Raw genomic sequence first — 17,762 nt, 5'->3', positions numbered from 1 at the left:
GCTTTTCTATGGACAGTTCTTTCAGGTTCATGCCTAGAAGTGGAGTTTTCGGATCACTGGGTAACTATGCAGAACATTTTGAGAAACTGACAAACTATTTTTGGAGCCTAAGCTTTTGGGACTCTTCTGTTCCTCCTTTAATAAAATCATCTGGTTCCTGTCAAGGGATAATTTGAAGACATTTAGTTAGTCTGAACGAATCTTTTCTCATGATTGAGGGAGTTGGTAGATGGGAGTTTTGAGACAAAGCAAAACAAGATGCATCATGACCTATTTTATTGTAGATTTTTATGTACGTATCTGTACTAGATCAGATCTCTCTGAAGGGAGGAACTAGGTTCTATTTATCTTTGTATCTGCTAAAGATCCAGTGTATTAAAAAAATGTTTCCTGGATCAATTGATAAGGCCTGATTCCTATCCTCAGGAGATTTGTATTTTGTGATAGAGACCAAGAAGGAAGTACAAATAAAATGCTGGAGGGGACCCCGAAAGAGGGGCGAGTCTGGCTGCTGGGGGAGCAAGGTGGTGAAAGGACATTCTGAGTAAGAGACCAAGGCAGGAAAGTGGAAGACACTGTGGAGGAGAAGTTACACAAGGCTGGAGTGGAGGGTGGATGAAGGAGACTGGGAGGAGATGATGGGGCGGGAACAGAGGGCTCAGCCATTGTGAGAGAGGCAGCAGAGGAGAGTTTGATGGCTGCTGGCCACACACAGTGTAGGGGGAGAGAGTAGGAAAGGGAAACACTCCATAGATAGACCTTTTAGAGGCACCTCAGTAAGCCCTTCTTGGGAGGGGTTTAGCACAGCTTTGAAGATCCTTATCGAAATTCTAGGATCTCTAGCAAAGAACAACTTAGGCCATTAATTGCTTCTTTTGCATACATATTGTTCTATCATGTGTGAGGGAGTCTGCTGATGGATGGAGTCAAATAAAGACAAAAACAGAATTGAAAAGAGGGGAAGAAGGAGAAAAACCCTGCCAACTGGGGGGTTTGTTTTGCACATTTTAGGGTGTGCTCATTAGCTGGCAGCGAGGGAAGAGGTCAGTGTGGTAATCCTATCATTATATGGGACGACCAGGCACATCAGAGGAACCTCTCCCCGTCTTCTGTGGATGTTTCCAAAGACCCAGAGGCTTCAGTGGGCAGGACGAGTGGCACCTTACAGATCTTCCTTGACTTATGATGGGGCTACACCCTGATAAACTCATCCTACGTTAAAAATACTATAAATCGGGGCGCCTGGGTGGCTCAGTCGGTTAAGCGTCCGACTTCAGCTCAGGTCACGATCTCGCGGTCTGTGAGTTCGAGCCCCACGTCGGGCTCTGGGCTGATGGCTCAGAGCCTGGAGCCTGCTTCTGATTCTGTGTCTCCCTCTCTCTCTGCCCCTCCCCCATTCATGCTCTGTCTCTCTCTGTCTCAAAAATAAATAAACGTTAAAAAAAATACTATAAATCAAACCATCATGTGTTGGGGACCTTCCAGAGGTGATGGAGTCCTTGCACCTGCACTTTGTTAGGTCAGGCTATCCCCATCTCCCTCATGAGGACATCTGATCCCTCATACTTGTACTTATCTGAGTTCTGTCAGAACCCTTTGTTCCTTCATTGTTCCATAACCATCCTTGTTCTTCAAGGAGAAGGAAAGATATCACCTGTTCTGACACAGCTGCGTGGCGTGACCTCAGACAGGTCTGGCTTCCGCCTTCTCATCTGTACAATGGAGGGGACAGGGATTCGGGCGAGACTCGTTTGCCTCAGTGTGGTTGAGTGTTAACAAGCATGGGCTTTGGAAGTGAAAGGCTTGGCTTTGAGTCTTGATCTGTCACTTACTAACAGCGTGGCCTGGAACAAAGCACTTAAACCCTGAGCCCCGACTTTGTTTTTCGTTTAAAATGTGATCGGTGATACCTGCCGGGCAGTGCTTAGTCGTACCAGGCACACTGACCATCCATGGGTGGTAGTCGCAGCAGTGACCACGACTACTTCCCCCTTCACTGATGACGAAAGATTTTTGAGCACCTGTTGGTTCAAGAGCCCAGGCCCTTTGACTCTGAAGGGTTCTAAATCTCTTAAGCTCAGGGGTGGGCACCTGCTTCTAGCTCTGTCCACTTGGCACTGCGTTGTAACGGTCTCTGCCGGCAAAGCAAGGCCCCGATTTCGTTTCCTGGGTTGGGGGTGGTTTGCTCCCTCCTTTCCTGCTTCACCTGCCCTGGGAACAGGGAGGGAGGCGGGTGACTGATGCCTAGGAATTCCCTAGTGTGCTTTTAAGACATGAATGTGTTGCTAGTTGTCAGCTGGCCCACAGCCACCCATCAGGTTTGAGAGCCCTGGCTCTGAGATCTGCTGCCTGGGAATGGAGCCCAGTGCAGAAACTCTGCTTTTCCCTCCTGCTCCAAACCCCAGGGGATCCCCAACACTGACAGCCACCATTTGAGCTTCCTTTCTGCCGTGTGTTTTCTAGGTGCCGCCGCTCCTGCGGTGCTGGTTCCCCGAGCGCACACGGGATGCGCTGAAGGGCTCGGGGCTGAGGAGTTCCAGTCAATGAATCTGTCACATCTGCTTTATGCCATGCCCTGGTGACACTGTAGAGGCTCAAATGACACTCTTCACCCTCAACTTTGTACGGGATTGTTTGCAGGGGCTAAAGGCAGTCCCTGACAAATTTCTTTCCCAGAATTTGGTACATATTTTGTCAGAGAAACGGCATTACATTTGGTGGGTAAGGGCCCAGACAGCTCCCTGCATGAGGGCCTCTCACACTTCTGTAAGCATGTGAATTACCCGGAAATCCTGTCAGAATGTGGATTGTGATTTGCTAGATTGGGGTGGGGCATCAGAGTCCATATTTCTTTTTTTAGAGTGAAAAAGAGCATAAGTGGGGGAGAGGGGCAAAGGAAGAGAGAGAGAGAGAGAGAGAGGGAGGGAGGGAGGGAGGGAGAATCTTCAGCAGGCTCTGCTTAGTACAGAGCCTGACACGGGGCTGGATCCCAGGACTCTGGGATCATAACCTGAGCCGAAACCAAGAGTCAGATGCTCAACTGACTGAGCCACCCAGGTGCCCCAAGAGTCCATGTTTCTAATCAGCTCCCTGGTGAGGTTGTGCTGCAGGCCCGTGGACCACACTTTGAGTAATAAGGTTCTAATCCAGTGGTTCTCAGAACTGACTGCACATTAGAACCACCTGGGGAAGCTTTTAAAAACTACCAAGCTGTGGACCCACCCCCAAATCCAATTAAACCAGAATCCGGGTTCTCACAAAAACACGGACGCAAATGTTCATATCATTATTCATAATAGCTACAATGCCCATCAATTGCTGAACAGATAAAAGAAAGAGGAATATCCATGCAATGGAATATTGTTCAGCCATCCAGAGGAAAGTAGTGCTACGTGCCACAGCACGGATGGACCTGGAAAACATGAAGCTTGGGCACCTGGGGGGCTCAGTCGGTTAAGTGTCTGATTCTTGGTTTTGGCTCAGGTCATGATCTCACAGTTCATGAGTTGGAGCCCTGTGTCGGGCTCTATGTTGGCAGTGCAGAGCCTGCTTGGGAGTCTGTCTCCCTCTCTCTCTCTGCCCCTCCCCTGCTAGCGCTCTCTCTCTCTCTCTCTCTCTCTCTCTCTCTCAAAAATAAATAAAAAAAGAAAGAAAACATGAAGCTAAGTGGAAAGAAGCCAGACATAAAAGGCCACACATTGTATGATGCTATCGGTATGAAATGTCAAGAATAGGCAAATCCTTACAGACGGAAAGTAGATTAGTGATTGCCTAGGACTGGGAGTGGAGAAGATGAGGGCAAGTAATGGGAGGCTGGTTCCTTCTGGGGTGATGAAAATATTTTATTTTTCTTAATTTTGTGAATTATATTAAAGACCACTGAAGTATATGATCTAAAAGGGTGAATTTTATGGTATGTGGATTATATCTCAATAAAGTTATTTTAAAAAATCAGAATCTGGGATGAGGGATCTAGATATTAGTAGAACTAAATCTTTCCCAGGCAGTGCTAATGCGCAGTTGAGGGTTAAATGCTCTAATCCAGTGATTCTCAAAGTAGGGTCTTTAGACCAGCATCAGCATTGCCTGGGAACTTGCCGGAAATGCAGATTCTTGGGCTGCACCCCAGACTTACTGAATCAGAAACTTGTGTTTTGAAAAGCCTGCCGGGTGAATCTGATGCTCTCTGAAGCCTGAGAACCTGCATGGCTAATGCATTATTTTAAAAAATACAGACCTGGATTTGCAACCCGGTCTCTCCAGCTTCTATCATGTTACCATCATTCAATGAGTTAACCCCTCTGTGCCTCAGTTTCCTCCCATAAAAAGGTAGATTGCTTCCTCTTAGGAGAAAGCTATGAGGAATAACCAAATCAATGTTTGAGATACTTTGGAAGGTGCATGACCCATAGTACGTACTCAATAATAACCATGTATTGTTATGCCTGTAGTTACTCCAAAAGCTGTAAACCATGATAAAATGGGAAATTGTATTGTTGATTCTACAGGTGACGTCTCGGAGCACCACACAGCGTCTCCCCAGCACCTGTAGGAGCAGGCACCAGGGAGGAGTCAGAGGGGGGTGAGGGGAGGTGTTCTTCTGCAGGGCTGCGCTGTGTGTCACATGATCCTAACACTTAGTGAGCACTTCATGCATTCCAGGTGCTGTCTGCATGCATGGCACGTCTCACACATCTCGTGGTACCCCGTTTATTTATTTCACTTGTGAAAGTCTTTTTTTCAGCTTTATTTACGTATTTTTAGAGAGAGAGTGCACGCAGGGGAGGGGCACAGAGAGGGAGAGAGAGAATCCCAAGCAGGCTTCGCAGTATCAGTGCAGAGCCCAATGTGGGGCTCGAACTCACAAACGGTGAGATCATGGCCTAAGCTGAAATCAAGAGCCGGACGCTCAACCAACTGAGCCACCCAGGCACCCCAGGTACTCCATTGAAAGCACAGCTTCTATGTCAGGACTGGGCAGAACCCCCTCATGTGGTAGGAAGGGATCTCTGGGTACAGTGGCTTCAGTTCTGGGGTGGTGGTAGTGGGGAGCTGTGACTAGGCCACCATGTGGATACATAGTTGTCAGGCCAGGTGTTGGTAAACTGGGGACTGTCCGGGTTTCTCTGTGAGGTCAGATGTCTGAGAACAGTCTTCTGTAGCTTCTCTGCTGAGATTTTGATGGGGGAGCTGCAGATGGCAGGAGGGAGAGGGCAGACAGGAAAGAAGGCTGGAGGAGACAGAATTACTGTTTAGCCTTTGTGCATTCATTGCCTTCAGTGGGCAGACTTTTGCTCCGGCTTCATTGTGGATGTGAGAGCCTGGTGAACTGAGCACCGGAACGTGTCTGCTAGTTAGAGCACGAAGGTTCTCTTATGCTTTCGGGGTGTTTGAAATAGTTCCCCAGAATCTGCATGGTTCAGAGGATTGGCTCTCATGGTTCAATAGTGAGAAGGCAATGGAGAGGTTTGAGAGTGATATTAGGGAGGGAGGGAAACTATTACATAATGATCAGGAGCTTTCAAATCATTTGATCTTGCTTAACGCTCCTGAGAACACTATGAATTAAGCATTGTAATACCCTCCCCCTGCCCCTTAAAAAATTCATGGACAAATTGAGGCTTGGAAAAGCTGCAAAAGCAGGTAGGAGCCTTGGGCCTCTGCTCTTCCAGGTAAAACGCCATCTTTTGGGTCATTCAAGGAGAATGTGGGGGGTCAGGGTTCTTAGGTGCAGGCGTACTGCCTTGGAATGACGGGGAGTGTGATAAAAAATTCAGACCTGCTGAATGAGAATCTCTAGGGATGGAGCCTGAGCCACGGGGTTTTGACCCCTATTCCAGATGCTGCTGGGAACACCTGGAGACCTGTCATGTAACCCAGCCACCTTTCTTTCCCCCTGACCATCTCCCTCCAGTCGGGTGAACGTCCAGCTTCGGCTCAGGTCGTGATCTTGAGGTTCTTGAGTTCAAGCCCCACATCGGGCTCACTGCCGTCAGCAAAGAGCCTGCTTCTGATTCTCTGTCCCCCTCTCTCTGCCACTCCCTCCCTCCCTCCCTCCCTCCCTCACTTGTGCTCTCTCAAAAATAAACATTTAAAAAGAAGAGATCTCAACCCAAACATGAGTGGGAGTCTGCCCGCACATTTGGGAGGGTGGGGAATTGGCAGTAAACCTCTCAGGAGAGTGTCTCTGAGCAAAGGAAATGACAACAAATCCTCATCCAGGGCAGTCAGCCGCCAGAAAGCAGCCCACACCGGTTTCACTCCTCACATCCTGAGCAGGCAGCTCTTCACTTTCTCTGTGAAATGTGTCTTCTGACCTGTTTCTCTTGAGGGTTTGTGTGGATGCAGAGTAGCTCTGAGGCCTCCCACCAAGAGGCTGCTCTGGCGTGAGACAGCAGCGGCCTCCTCCTAGGGCCTGCAAGAGCAGCTGAGGCCGAACCAGTGAAAAGCAGAGCCACCCCTCCCCCTCCCCACGAGAGGCTCCCTGGAACTGCTGGGCTTGCCACACCCCTTTGAGCTTCTGGTATCTTCTAGAAACTGGGCACAGAGCTGCGTTCCTCTTTCTTTTCTTTTTTTAAAAATGTTTATTTTTAAGAGAGAGAGAGAGAGAGAGAGCGCACAGGCAGGGGAAGGGCAGAGGGAGAGGGGGAGACACAGAATCCAAAGCAGGCTCCAGGCTCCGAACTGTCAGCGCAGAGCCTGACGCGGGGCTTGAACTCACAAACTGTGAGATCATGACCTGAGCCGAAGTCGGAGGCTTAACCAACTGAACCACCCAGGCGCCCCAAAGCTTTTTCTTTCTTAATGTTTTATTTATTTTTTTGTGAGTGAGAGCGTGTGAGAAGGGGAGAGGGGCAGAAGGAGAGAGAGAATCTTAAGCGGGCTCCATGCTCAGTGTGGAACCCGATGGGGGACTCCATCCCATGACCCTGGCATCCTGACTTGGGCCCCAAAATCAAGACTCAGGTGCTCAACTGACTGAGCTACCAAGGTGCCCCGTTAATTAATGTTTTTTTGAAGTATAGTGGACATGATGTTTCCTTAGTTTCAGGGGTTAAAAACTCCATTTAAGGTTCTTAACCTTCTTAGCCGACTGCCTTGCCCCAAGGATCCTTAGAACCTAGAACAACAATAAGAAACATTCTAAAAGCAGAAGCGTCTTTAAAAGTTTCTCGACCCCCCTGCCTCTGAGGCTGGGGGAGCAACACCCTGTAGAGAAAATGGGGAGAAAGACATGAAGCCTTTTCTTAGGCTCCTGTAGGTAATGTGTCAGGCTCACAGCTCCTCGGGGCTGTGTGTGTGTGTGTGTGTGTGTGTGGCGGGGGCAGGTATGTCCGGAGCAGGAGCAGGCATGTCCTCACAGGGGGAGGAGGGTGCCGTGGGACTCTGTCCCATGTCAGCACAGTTGCTGGGGATTTGTATCCCCCTAGAGCCCAGCTGTGGCCAGCAGCCCACACTGCCTGTCCCGGGTGTGGGGAGCTCCCCGGTGTGGGTCTCATATGCTCCTCAGGGCTCCCACACGGTCTTCTCCAGGCCCTGCCTTGACGTGGAATCGCCCTCCCCAGGATTTCACCCCCTTCCCTCCCATCTCTGCTCCTCATTTGTCCCCAGCACCCTTCCCTATTGGCTCAGGCTGTTGGCAGAGATGGAAGGGAGAAAGGGCTCCTTTGTAAAAGTGTTACTGTGGCTTTCCATTGTCCTGAGGAGGAAGGCCAAAATCCTTAATGACGACAGCTTAAGGTCAGGTCCTGCTAAATTAGGGGAAAAAATATATGTATGTGGGAGTGGGTTTATAATAACAGTAATAATGACAACAGGGGAAATGCACATCAAATCTTTTTAGTTCTTCAGTGCTCAGGCTCAGGGCTTTGTGCCTGCTGAGCCTTCCACCCAGAACACTGCCCACCACTTGCCTGGTTAATACCTTCCCACCCCTGGATCTCAGCTCCAACCCCTGCCCCCAGACTGGATTAATCTCTCCATCCTGTGCTCTCATTGCATCATTTCCTTCATGGCCCCACCACCGCTTGTACTTTACGGTTATTCGCTTATGTGCCTCGTTTCTAGATTAATATCCATTTCCCTTCTAGACCGTACAGCTGAATGCAGAGATCATGTGTCTTCTCTTAGCGTAGGGTGTGTGGAGCAGGCTAGTCATTTGGTTAATAATTGCTGAACAGATGAATGAAGGCTTCAAGATGCCCGGGGGTGGGGATCACTGCCTGCATGGGGAGACTTCTAACCACAGCCCTGGCTATGTGCAGGTCTTTGCTCAGCATATTATAGATAGATAGATAGATATAGATAGATATAGATAGATAGATATAGATAGATATAGATAGATATAGATATAGATAGATCTATATCTATATATTCTATATATATTCAGCATATTCTATTTATGTATATCTATATATAACATATTCAATATATTCTATATATTGTTCTATATATAGAACAATTCTATACAGCATATTGTTCTGTGTGGTTTTTCTAGTAAGATTTTGTGACTCTCAGTGTTTTAAGTGGTCCTGAACTCTTGCAGACCATTCTTTCTAATTTGGGTTTAGTTGCATGAGGCTTAAAGTGATTGATGGAGAGGCAGTTTAGCTGTCATGGCAATTTAGTGCCCTGTGTGTGGCCTCCGGGCAGCCCATGTTCTCATCGTTTTCCAGAATGCTGTGGTTTTGTTCGTGTTTACACGTGTGTTTACGGTGTTCTCAGAGCTGCTGAATCAGTGCTTGGCTGGGCTTCTTGTTCCGCGTGTATCTTAGTCATCTACCAGCCTGGGTTCTTTTAAAGGGCACTGGGTCATGGTGACTTAACCGGAGAATATTCAAGCCAGTGACCATTTCCACGGTGACATAGGCCCTTGGGTCGTCTTTCAGGCAGTACACAGTAGGTGGGTTCTTTGTGACATGGCGAGTGACCTGTGTCACTGGGAAGCTGTTTTCTGTTGTAGCTTTGGTTCAGGCACAGGCAAGAAAGTGCCCTGGCAACGGGGAACTTGACACCATGAGACATAATGCGTCTTCTCCATATCTTTCCACTGGAAATTGGGAAAGAATCCCCTCCTTTTTTTTTTTTTAATTTAAATTTTAGTTCACATACGTGCAATATTGGTTTCAGGATAGAATTCAGTGATTCATCACTTACATACAACACCCAGTGCTCCTCCCAACAAGTGCCCTCCTTAATCCCCATCACCCACCTAGCCCTGCCCTTTGGCTCATCAGTATTACCTGGTCCGGTCTGCAGGTCATGATCCAATAATGGATTATGAAACCATATATGGGCCATCACTAGCATTTAGAAAGAATGAAGAGAGATAACAGAGTACAATACCCATAGTGAAAGTAACTGTCTTTTGGTGGAACTTCTCTTTCAGGTGTGTGTGCCTGTGTGCACGTGCTGAATCATCCAACAGCATGCATTTCTTATAGTCCAAAATACCCAAGTACTGCACTTTATAGCATGTCTCACTTGGATTTGCCAATATCACTACCACTTCTGTTTCACTTCTTTTCAAAGGTATGCGAAATCCAGTCAGATCAAGACTGTGTCAAGCAGCAAGATATTTTTCAAAGGAAGTAGATTTCGATATAGGTGGGTACCCATAGTTCCATATTGGTGATGGGTTGGGGAGGAAGCAGCCATTTACTTTTTTTTTTTTTTTTAATTTTTTAAACATTTATTTATTTTTGAGACAGAGAGAGAGCATGAACAGGGGAGGGTCAGAGAAAGAGGGAGACACAGAATCTGAAAGAGGCTCCAGGCTCTGAGTTGTCAGCACAGAGCTCGACGCGGGGCTCAAACCCACGGACCGCGAGATCATGACCTGAGCCGAAGTCGGACGCTTAACCGACTGAGCCACCCAGGCGCCCCAGCCATTTACTTTTTGAATATTTTGCTTGTAAATCAGGGCGCTTTGACTTATCCCCCTGTTTTGGTTCTTCCTTTACACTCTACTCATGTCTTACACTCATGGGGCCCCCTCAAATTCCATAGTAACTTCTCTTGTAGAGGGAAAAAAAAAGCATGGATTTCTAGAGTGGATCCGACTGTAGGGAAGTTAAAAAAAACAAACACATGTGCACACCCCTCCCCTTCTGCTTTGAGTGTCTGTGCACAGACATTGTGTTTGTCTTTTGCAGTGGTAAAGTTGCCAAAGAGGTGGTGGAGGCCAGCTCCAAAATCCAGAGGGAGCCTCCGGAGGTGCACAGGTGAGTGGGTGGCCCTCAGGGCTCTGAGAGGCTTCTGGGATGGACAAAAGGATTTCAAAGCTTGCTTTGCCAATTCCTCTATAACAGGAAAGGGCATAAGGGTACCAGCTGCCTGTGCCGGTGTCCTGTTGGGCACATCTTGTTCCAGGCACAATACCCTCATCATCCTGGCAGCCTCTCGGGGGCAGACTTGACAGGCCCACAGTGTGGGTACAGCTTGATGCTGTTCTGAGTTCCTTGCTCTGTGGGGAGTCGTCGGCTTGATTGGGCCCGGAGCCAACATGACCGGTGTGTGTGAGGCACAGCACTGTCACCTCCTGGCTGAGTCTGCCGACCTGTCCTCTTAGAGCTGCTCTCTGTTCCTGCCTCTGTTCACCAGACACGGCCAGTCCCCATTGGCCCAACTTCTAGGCTATTTCACATGAGGAAGGCAAGGGTGCTCATCTCTCCTAGGGCTCCTTACCCCCAAAGGTCACTCACAGAAATGAGGAACTTAGTGATTAGCAGTTCAAGGGTATGCATCTTCATTGATGTGGTAATATCTCCGATTCTTAGGAATTAAATATTCTCTTGGTCATGTTGGACTTCATACCACCATGGTACACGAACCATTGCACACGAAGCCTCAAACATGCTAAATACACAAAGCTGGACATTTTCACCACGACACTCCCCATTTTGAAGGCAAGGTCATCCTAGGTTATGTTTTTCAGGAGATTCCTACATACTGGTTGGCACCTGTTCCTTCCCCCTCTTCAGACTTGGAGGAGGCTCCAAGGAGCCTGCTTGGAGGAGCATAAGGGATTATCCTCAGATTTGCCCAGTCTCCTCTATTTCCAGCATGACCCAGTGAGCTGGCTGCCTCTTGCCTTATTCCCTGGGTTGCTGGTCTCTTGGAAGTGTGGCTGAGCCAGCCTGGCACGGGCCTCCAGATAGCACTTCTCTCCCACGCAGGGGAGCAGAACTACAGTTGGCACAAGATCCCATGCAGACGTGTGCAGAGAATGATTCATTCCTGGTTTGGGTGACTCAGTGGGAAGCTGTCATGGGCATGTCAGCAGAAGTGGTCTTCCCTGCTTTGAGAAGCAGGAGAAAGCTGTCAGGCTAGGGAAGCCGGGGACACCTTGGCTGGGAGCACCTTAGCACAAAACTGAGCAAGTCTTACAGCCTACCCATTGACAACACTAGTCTTTTATTTGTATTTATTTTAAAATAGTCTGTATATTCCCTCTTCTACTGCAAATTATGGTTACTCAGTGAAGCAGAAGTGAAAAAGAGGAAATGATAAAATGTATTATTTGAACTTTTCTAGATTCTTTGGGCCAGAAATGACCTTAAGCATCACCTAATTTGATGCTTCTATTTTATAGACAAGGAAACTTGAGTCTTGGAGAAGTTAAATGATTTATCTAAGGTCATAAATTTTTTTTGTGACATACCTAAGCCCACATTATTTTCTTTGTAGCATTTGCCCCCCCTCCCGCCTCTGCCCAAGAAACCTCTGGCATTCTCTTAGAAGCTGGGAGGCAGAACCACCCCAGGGGCTCAGCTTGGGTTTTGTTCTTGTAGCTTGAAGTATGAGTGTTTGATCTTAAAAAAAAAAAAAGAAGAAGAAGAAATACTTGATGCCGGGGAGTTCTCTTGATAGCACAAACACGAAGAAGGAAACTGTTTTTAACAAGGTACTTTCAGAGAGACATATTCCAAATACTTAAGACTTTCCAAGAATCCCATAGTTACCATATATAGCTGGTTAATGAGATCAGAAATAATTTGAAAAAAAAATTTCTCTTTTCAGTTGATGTTTGCATTACTTATGGAAATCAAGGATTCCTACATCATGGCTTCTCAAGCCTTAACTTTGACAGGAATCACCTATGGATCTTGTTAAAGTCAAATTCTCATTCATGAATCTGGCATTTCCATTGAGTCCTAGGTGATGGCCATGTGGCTGGTTCATGGACCACACTTTGAATAGCCAGGATGTAGGAGTGAAGGGAGCAGAGTGACCACAGTGAGAATCTTTTCCTGTAGTGGACTGAACCACCAGGGGAGATGGAAATGAAGCATCAGTCAATTTATAGTTTCCCTTTTCTGAAATCTTCTAAAATCCCCCAGGATGTTACTGCAAACAAGGACCTATAGGCCCTTGAGATACTGGTTTACATGCTATTTCTTTCCCTTACACTGACCCCTTTTATGTGTATGTGAAAGTCTGTTGAGCTCACATCCTCAGGACCCATCTCTGGTCCTCAGCTTTGGCAGTGTCTCTCGAATCTCTGACAATACAGGGAGGAATTTGTTTAAAGTAATGTTACAAAGCAAGATGTGGGAGGAAAAGGCTTGTGTCTGTTTTGGTCATCTACGTATCACCCAGCACCTAACACAGACAGCACTTGGCTCACAGTAGAGGTCAACGCATATTTGTTGAATGAATGTATGAACCAGGAGTGTGGGGTGACAATGGCATGCCTGCAATTTTCTGAGACCTGAGATCTGTCCAAGGTGCTGCTCTGGGGACCTTGGCCTCCTGGGAGGCAATAGTGTGATCGGAGCCATGGAGATATACCACTCTCAGTAGCAACTTCTCATTTCTTCCTAGTAGCCATTTGCATGGTAGGAAATTGTTTCTCTTAAACAATTATTTTTGAATTATTTTGGCTTCTTTGATGTGGCTGTCAAAAGTGAGAGTATAGTAATGAATTCTTTCTCTGGCTGTGTTCAGAGATGCCCACTCCTTTAGTTAGAATGGTGACAGTAAGCCTTCATTTGGTTGTCTTCCCTCACACCTGAGATTGTACTCTTCAAAGAATGACAAGTTCATGGACTACTCCTTTTGCTGATGTGTGTGTGTTTAGAGAGAGGCAGCAGAGACAGACTGAGGACACTGTCTTGGGATTTTTTTGTTTTTTTTCAAAAAAAAAAAAAAAGAGAGAGAGAAAGCTAACTCTCATGATAGCTCACTGATCTTTGCTGATGGTAAGATCCCCAAGCAAAGCTCTCCTGGGCTGATTACTTGGTGAGAATCACCCATCCATGTCAGGGGCCCAGTGAGGCAGAAGGAAGTGTGAGCCACCTGGGCATAGTAGCCACCACCAGGGGACACATAGAGGCAGCATTTGGACCTGAAATGAGCACCTGTCTAGGGGTCATGAACGGGATCTCATCTTGGTTGTATTGCTTACAAGCTGTGTGGTCTTGGGTAAGTCTCTTAACTTCTCTGATCATCACTTTACTCATCTATAAAATGAGATTCAGAATATTACTTTGCCCAACATCTAGGCTTTGTTATGGGCATTAAAATAAAGTGCTTTAAAAATTAGAAAGTGCCATACACACATGAATTGGTGATGTTATTATTCTTGTCTCTCCTCCAAAGATGGGCAGCTAGAATTTGACAGATGTGTCCTCATTAAAGCTTTTTCAGATGGAGTTTTGGTGACAGGCCAACACCACTTCCTCCACCACAAGAACTGCTGGAAGATTCCACGAACCTTATGTTAGTTGCTTGAGTTTATGCCATCAGTTTTTGAAGCCAATCTTAGAATATACTTGCAGCTTCCAAAGAAACCTTTCTACCTCAATAGAATTCCTAGTGATCGTTTCATTGGAAAACTGTTCTGTGCTAAGTACACACATGAGTGGGCTGCAAAGGGGGTCAGGCATTTTGCAGAACCCGTTGACGGGTGGATTCTGAGAATGGGAAACATGGTACAGACCCTTAGCTGGCTTGGGGAGACTCTAGCCAGAGAAACTGTTGCATCAGGAGATCAAGTGGGAGGGTAGGGTGGGAACTGACTGGGATATTGGCGTATGTTCTAGAAGACTGCCCGACACAGCAGAACCTCATTTAGCCAGAGAGCAGGACATTAGCAGTAGTGAACAGAGTCCTCTCTGGGGCATTGTAGGATAAATCATGCAGAAGGTGCAGAAAGGCAGTGCAGAGCACAGCAGAACCTCTCAACTGGGGATCAGGTCATCTGAGTCTGCATGTCTAAGTGTCTTTAGTCAAGTTCGATAAGTTCACCAGGTCTCAGTGTCCTCATCTGTGAATATGGTACTTTTCTTGCCTGTCTTACAGGTACACTGAGGAAAACAAGTATGGTAAAGTGTATAAAACTGCTTTGTAGGGGTGCCTGGTGGCTCAGTTGGTTGGGCGGCCAACTTTGGCTCAGGTCATGATCTCATGGTCCATGAGTTCGAGCCCCCGTGTCGGGCTCTGTGCTGACAGCTCAGAGCGTAGAGCCTGCTTCACATTCTGTGTCCCCCCCTCTCTCTGCCTGTTCCCTACTTGTGCTCTGTCTCACTCTGTCTCTCAAAAAATAAATGTTAAAAAAATAAATAAAACTGTTCTGTAAACTATAAAAGGGGCCATCAAATTCTGGTATTATATTCATTATTAGTATAACTATGCTGGCAGACTCTTGCTTTATTTTCTTTTAAATTAATTAATTAATTAATTGAGAGAGAGAGAGAGAGAGAATAAGTGGAGGAGGGGCACAGAGAAAATCCCAAGTAGGCACCACACTGTTAGTGCAGAGCCTGATGCGGAGCTCGAACTCATGAACTGTGAGAACATGACCTGAGCTGAAGCCAGACACTTAACCGACTGGAGCCATCCAGGTGCCCCTAGGGCTCTTGCTTTAAATGAAACCAGGATCAGTTGGCACCTTCCAAAATGTTGCAAGAAGAGAGGTATAAAAAGGTAGCCCATAGTCTACAAGAGTTGGGAAACAAAGGGTGGGAGACATGCATTTTGATTCTAATTTTGCTTAAGCTAACCCTCTAGCTGCCCTACTGCCCAGCACCATGGTCTGGAGCCCTGGATTCTTTGTGCTCTAGGGAGACCTCTAGTTGTGCCCACCTTTGGGTTTATCTGAGTTTTGCACTTATCGCGGAGGCAGTATTCCTCTCTGAATCATAGAACTGGAGAGTCTCAGGGTTGTAATCAACTGTAGCAGACAGACCCTAACCCCCCTGACCCTGGCCATAGGACTCCACTACAGTTTGGCAGCAGAAGCCTGTGAGTATGGGCCCTGAGTCAGCATCCTCCTGAGCAGCCAGTGCCCTACAGGCTCACACCTGTGAGGTCACTCTCAGTGACTTCAATCTGTCCCAGGCAATTGCCCAGACATTACAGTGTTGGTAGGGGGCAGGTGGCAGGATGCTTTACAACTTCAACTGAAGAATGTTGGGAGGGGGGCTGCTGTGGAGCCCTCTGTACTCGCTACAGGTCCTTCTTGATGATATGTGGTAATTTCTGGGGGATGGAAATGCTGCCAGTCAGCCGGCGTGGGTGGTCAGAGGTGGGCAGAGCAATTCAGAGTTTGTGCAACAATGGGGAATGGGCTTTTCTGAGGTCAGAAAGCTTCATGGTCCACACAAACATGGCAATAGGTGCTTCGCAGAGCCAGAATCAGAGTTTCGAAGGCCACAGGGTCAGAGGAAATCCCATGAAAGCTCAAAATCTGAGGACCCATCACAATAAAAGATGGAACTGCTCATGGTAGATTTTAATATCCCTTGTTACTCTTTCCTTCTTTCCTTCTCCCTGCAAGGAATCCCTGTTTTCACTTCTTGCCCTGTCAATCCCACCATGCTTGCTGGGATGTGCCGCAGGCATCTCTTCCCCTGGGAGGTCCTTCCTGGCTCTCCCCTCAGCCACCGCAGGGTCAGGTGTCCCTCCTTAATGTTCCCGGGGAATCCTTGGCCATCAGTCTCGTCCATGAGATACATATTTTTCCAACTGTGGCTGTAGCGCATTGATGAGTCATGAAATGAAAACAGACCAGCACTTTAAAGAAAATGAAATAGAATGGGGGAAAAAAAGTGAATCAAACGTAACAAGAGTTAGTTACTATTGTTGCACGAAACACTCACTTTACCTGTATGTCTCTCTGTGAGTGTGTACAGAAAAATGATATAAAAGATATTTCTTTTTTTAATGTTTACTCATTTTTTAGAGAGAGAGAGAGAGAAAATGAATGGGGGAGGTGCAGAGAGAGACAGGGACAGAGGATCCGAAGCGGGCTTACTCTGATAGCAGCAAGCCTAATGTGGGGCTCGAGCTCACAAACCATGAGATCATGACCTGACCCCAAGTCGGACACTCAACTGACTGAGCCACCAGGCACCCCTAAGTTATATTTCTTAATGTGGGTCTCAGTTAAAATGTTTGAAAATCATAGTTCTAAAGAGTGAGTTACATAAGGCAAGGACCATGGCTCACCAGAATGCGGCATACCATCCACTACATATATATCAACTGCAGAATAAGTGATTGTAGAGTGAAATAATGAAGGACAGGACTCCATGGTTAAGTAAGTCCTCATAATTTTATTTTTCCAGCCAGTGACAGCTGTGGAGGGCTTTTTACTCTAGATGCTGCTAGATTCTTCTCCTTTCCTGTCCTGTGCCAAATAGAAATGCCTGAGTTATAAGGCAGTCCCCTTACCAGCTGGGGAACACCCATGCCAGTCTGAAATGGCAGCTTATGTCAAGCCAGGATTGCATTCAATTTACACCAGTTTCCAACGTGAACAGCCCTTAGTAAGATGCCTCGGGAGGCGCTGTAAGGCACACCAGGATGGTTAGATCTGTCTCTGACCTTAAGGCACTTGTCAAGGTGGGGCTGATTAGTACACACCAATAATTACAGAGAGACAGAAGTGGCAAGTGCCATGAGATGTGAAAGAAGGGAGAACAGTGTGTGTGTGTGGGAGAGAGAGAGAGAGAGAGAGAGAGAGAGAGAGAATGAGAATATGAATGAATATGTGTTGTGAGAGCCATCCAAGGGGGCATCAAGAGGTAGGAGACATTTGATATCATCTTTGAAGATGGGTGGCTTTTGGTTTGGAGAGGAAACATGAGGAGGGAAAGGTGATGCCCCACCAGAGATGCCCCATTTCCCTGTATGACAGGGAAGACAGCTGGTCTCCCTGCAGCAGGCAGTGTAGACGGGCTTCCTGCTATCAGCCAGTAGTCTTGACAAGACACTTGTACATTTTCTTTGCCATCTGCTGCCCATTGCAGTCAATGACGCATGTCTGCTCCTTTCAAAATGAAAAAAGAGCTTCTGTGCCTGGCTGATGAGAGGGGTGTGAATTCAAATGGGAGTATTAAACACTGATATTAAATGTTAGACATCCAGCAACAGCAAGGTTGCTTAAAGCCGTAGAACTCCTGTACCGTCTGTCTGGCAGGGTTCTGCCTTCATTTTTGTTTTTTTTTTTTTTTTTTGGTGGTTGTTAAATTACTTTGAGCCATGCCTTTCATTCGCTTTTCTTTTTAAAAAAATTTTTAAAATTTATTCATTTTTGAGAATGACAGCACAAGTGAGGGAGATGGAGAGGGAGAGAGAGAGAGAGAGAATCCCAAGAAAGCTTCACACTGTCAGTGCAGAGTCCAATGTGGGGCTTGAACCCACGAAACTGTGAGATCATGACCTGAGCTGAAACCAAGACTCAGATGCTGAACCAACTGAGCCACCCAGAAGTCCCCACCTTCATTTACTTTTCTGCATATCTAGTTCAGTGACAC

General features: G+C 46.9%; 1 protein-coding gene across 3 annotated transcripts in view; it reads left to right on the top strand.

Annotated features, from left to right (window-relative positions):
* Positions 1 to 17,762, top strand: part of FRMD3 (FERM domain containing 3) — a 310,742-nt gene that overhangs the window by 227,537 nt on the left and 65,443 nt on the right. For all 3 annotated transcript variants that reach the window (XM_042913165.1, XM_042913164.1, XM_042913166.1), the window contains 2 exons: positions 9,532 to 9,606; positions 10,155 to 10,223. In XM_042913165.1, the coding sequence (XP_042769099.1) occupies positions 9,532 to 9,606; positions 10,155 to 10,223 (144 nt within the window). The remainder of the gene's footprint in view (positions 1 to 9,531; positions 9,607 to 10,154; positions 10,224 to 17,762) is intronic.

Source organism: Panthera leo, chromosome D4 (genome assembly GCF_018350215.1).
Source record: "Panthera leo isolate Ple1 chromosome D4, P.leo_Ple1_pat1.1, whole genome shotgun sequence".
Lineage (NCBI taxonomy): Eukaryota > Metazoa > Chordata > Mammalia > Carnivora > Felidae > Panthera > Panthera leo.
The sequence above is the reverse complement of the archived record's forward strand: the minus strand, read 5'-3'. Positions and strand labels throughout refer to the sequence as shown.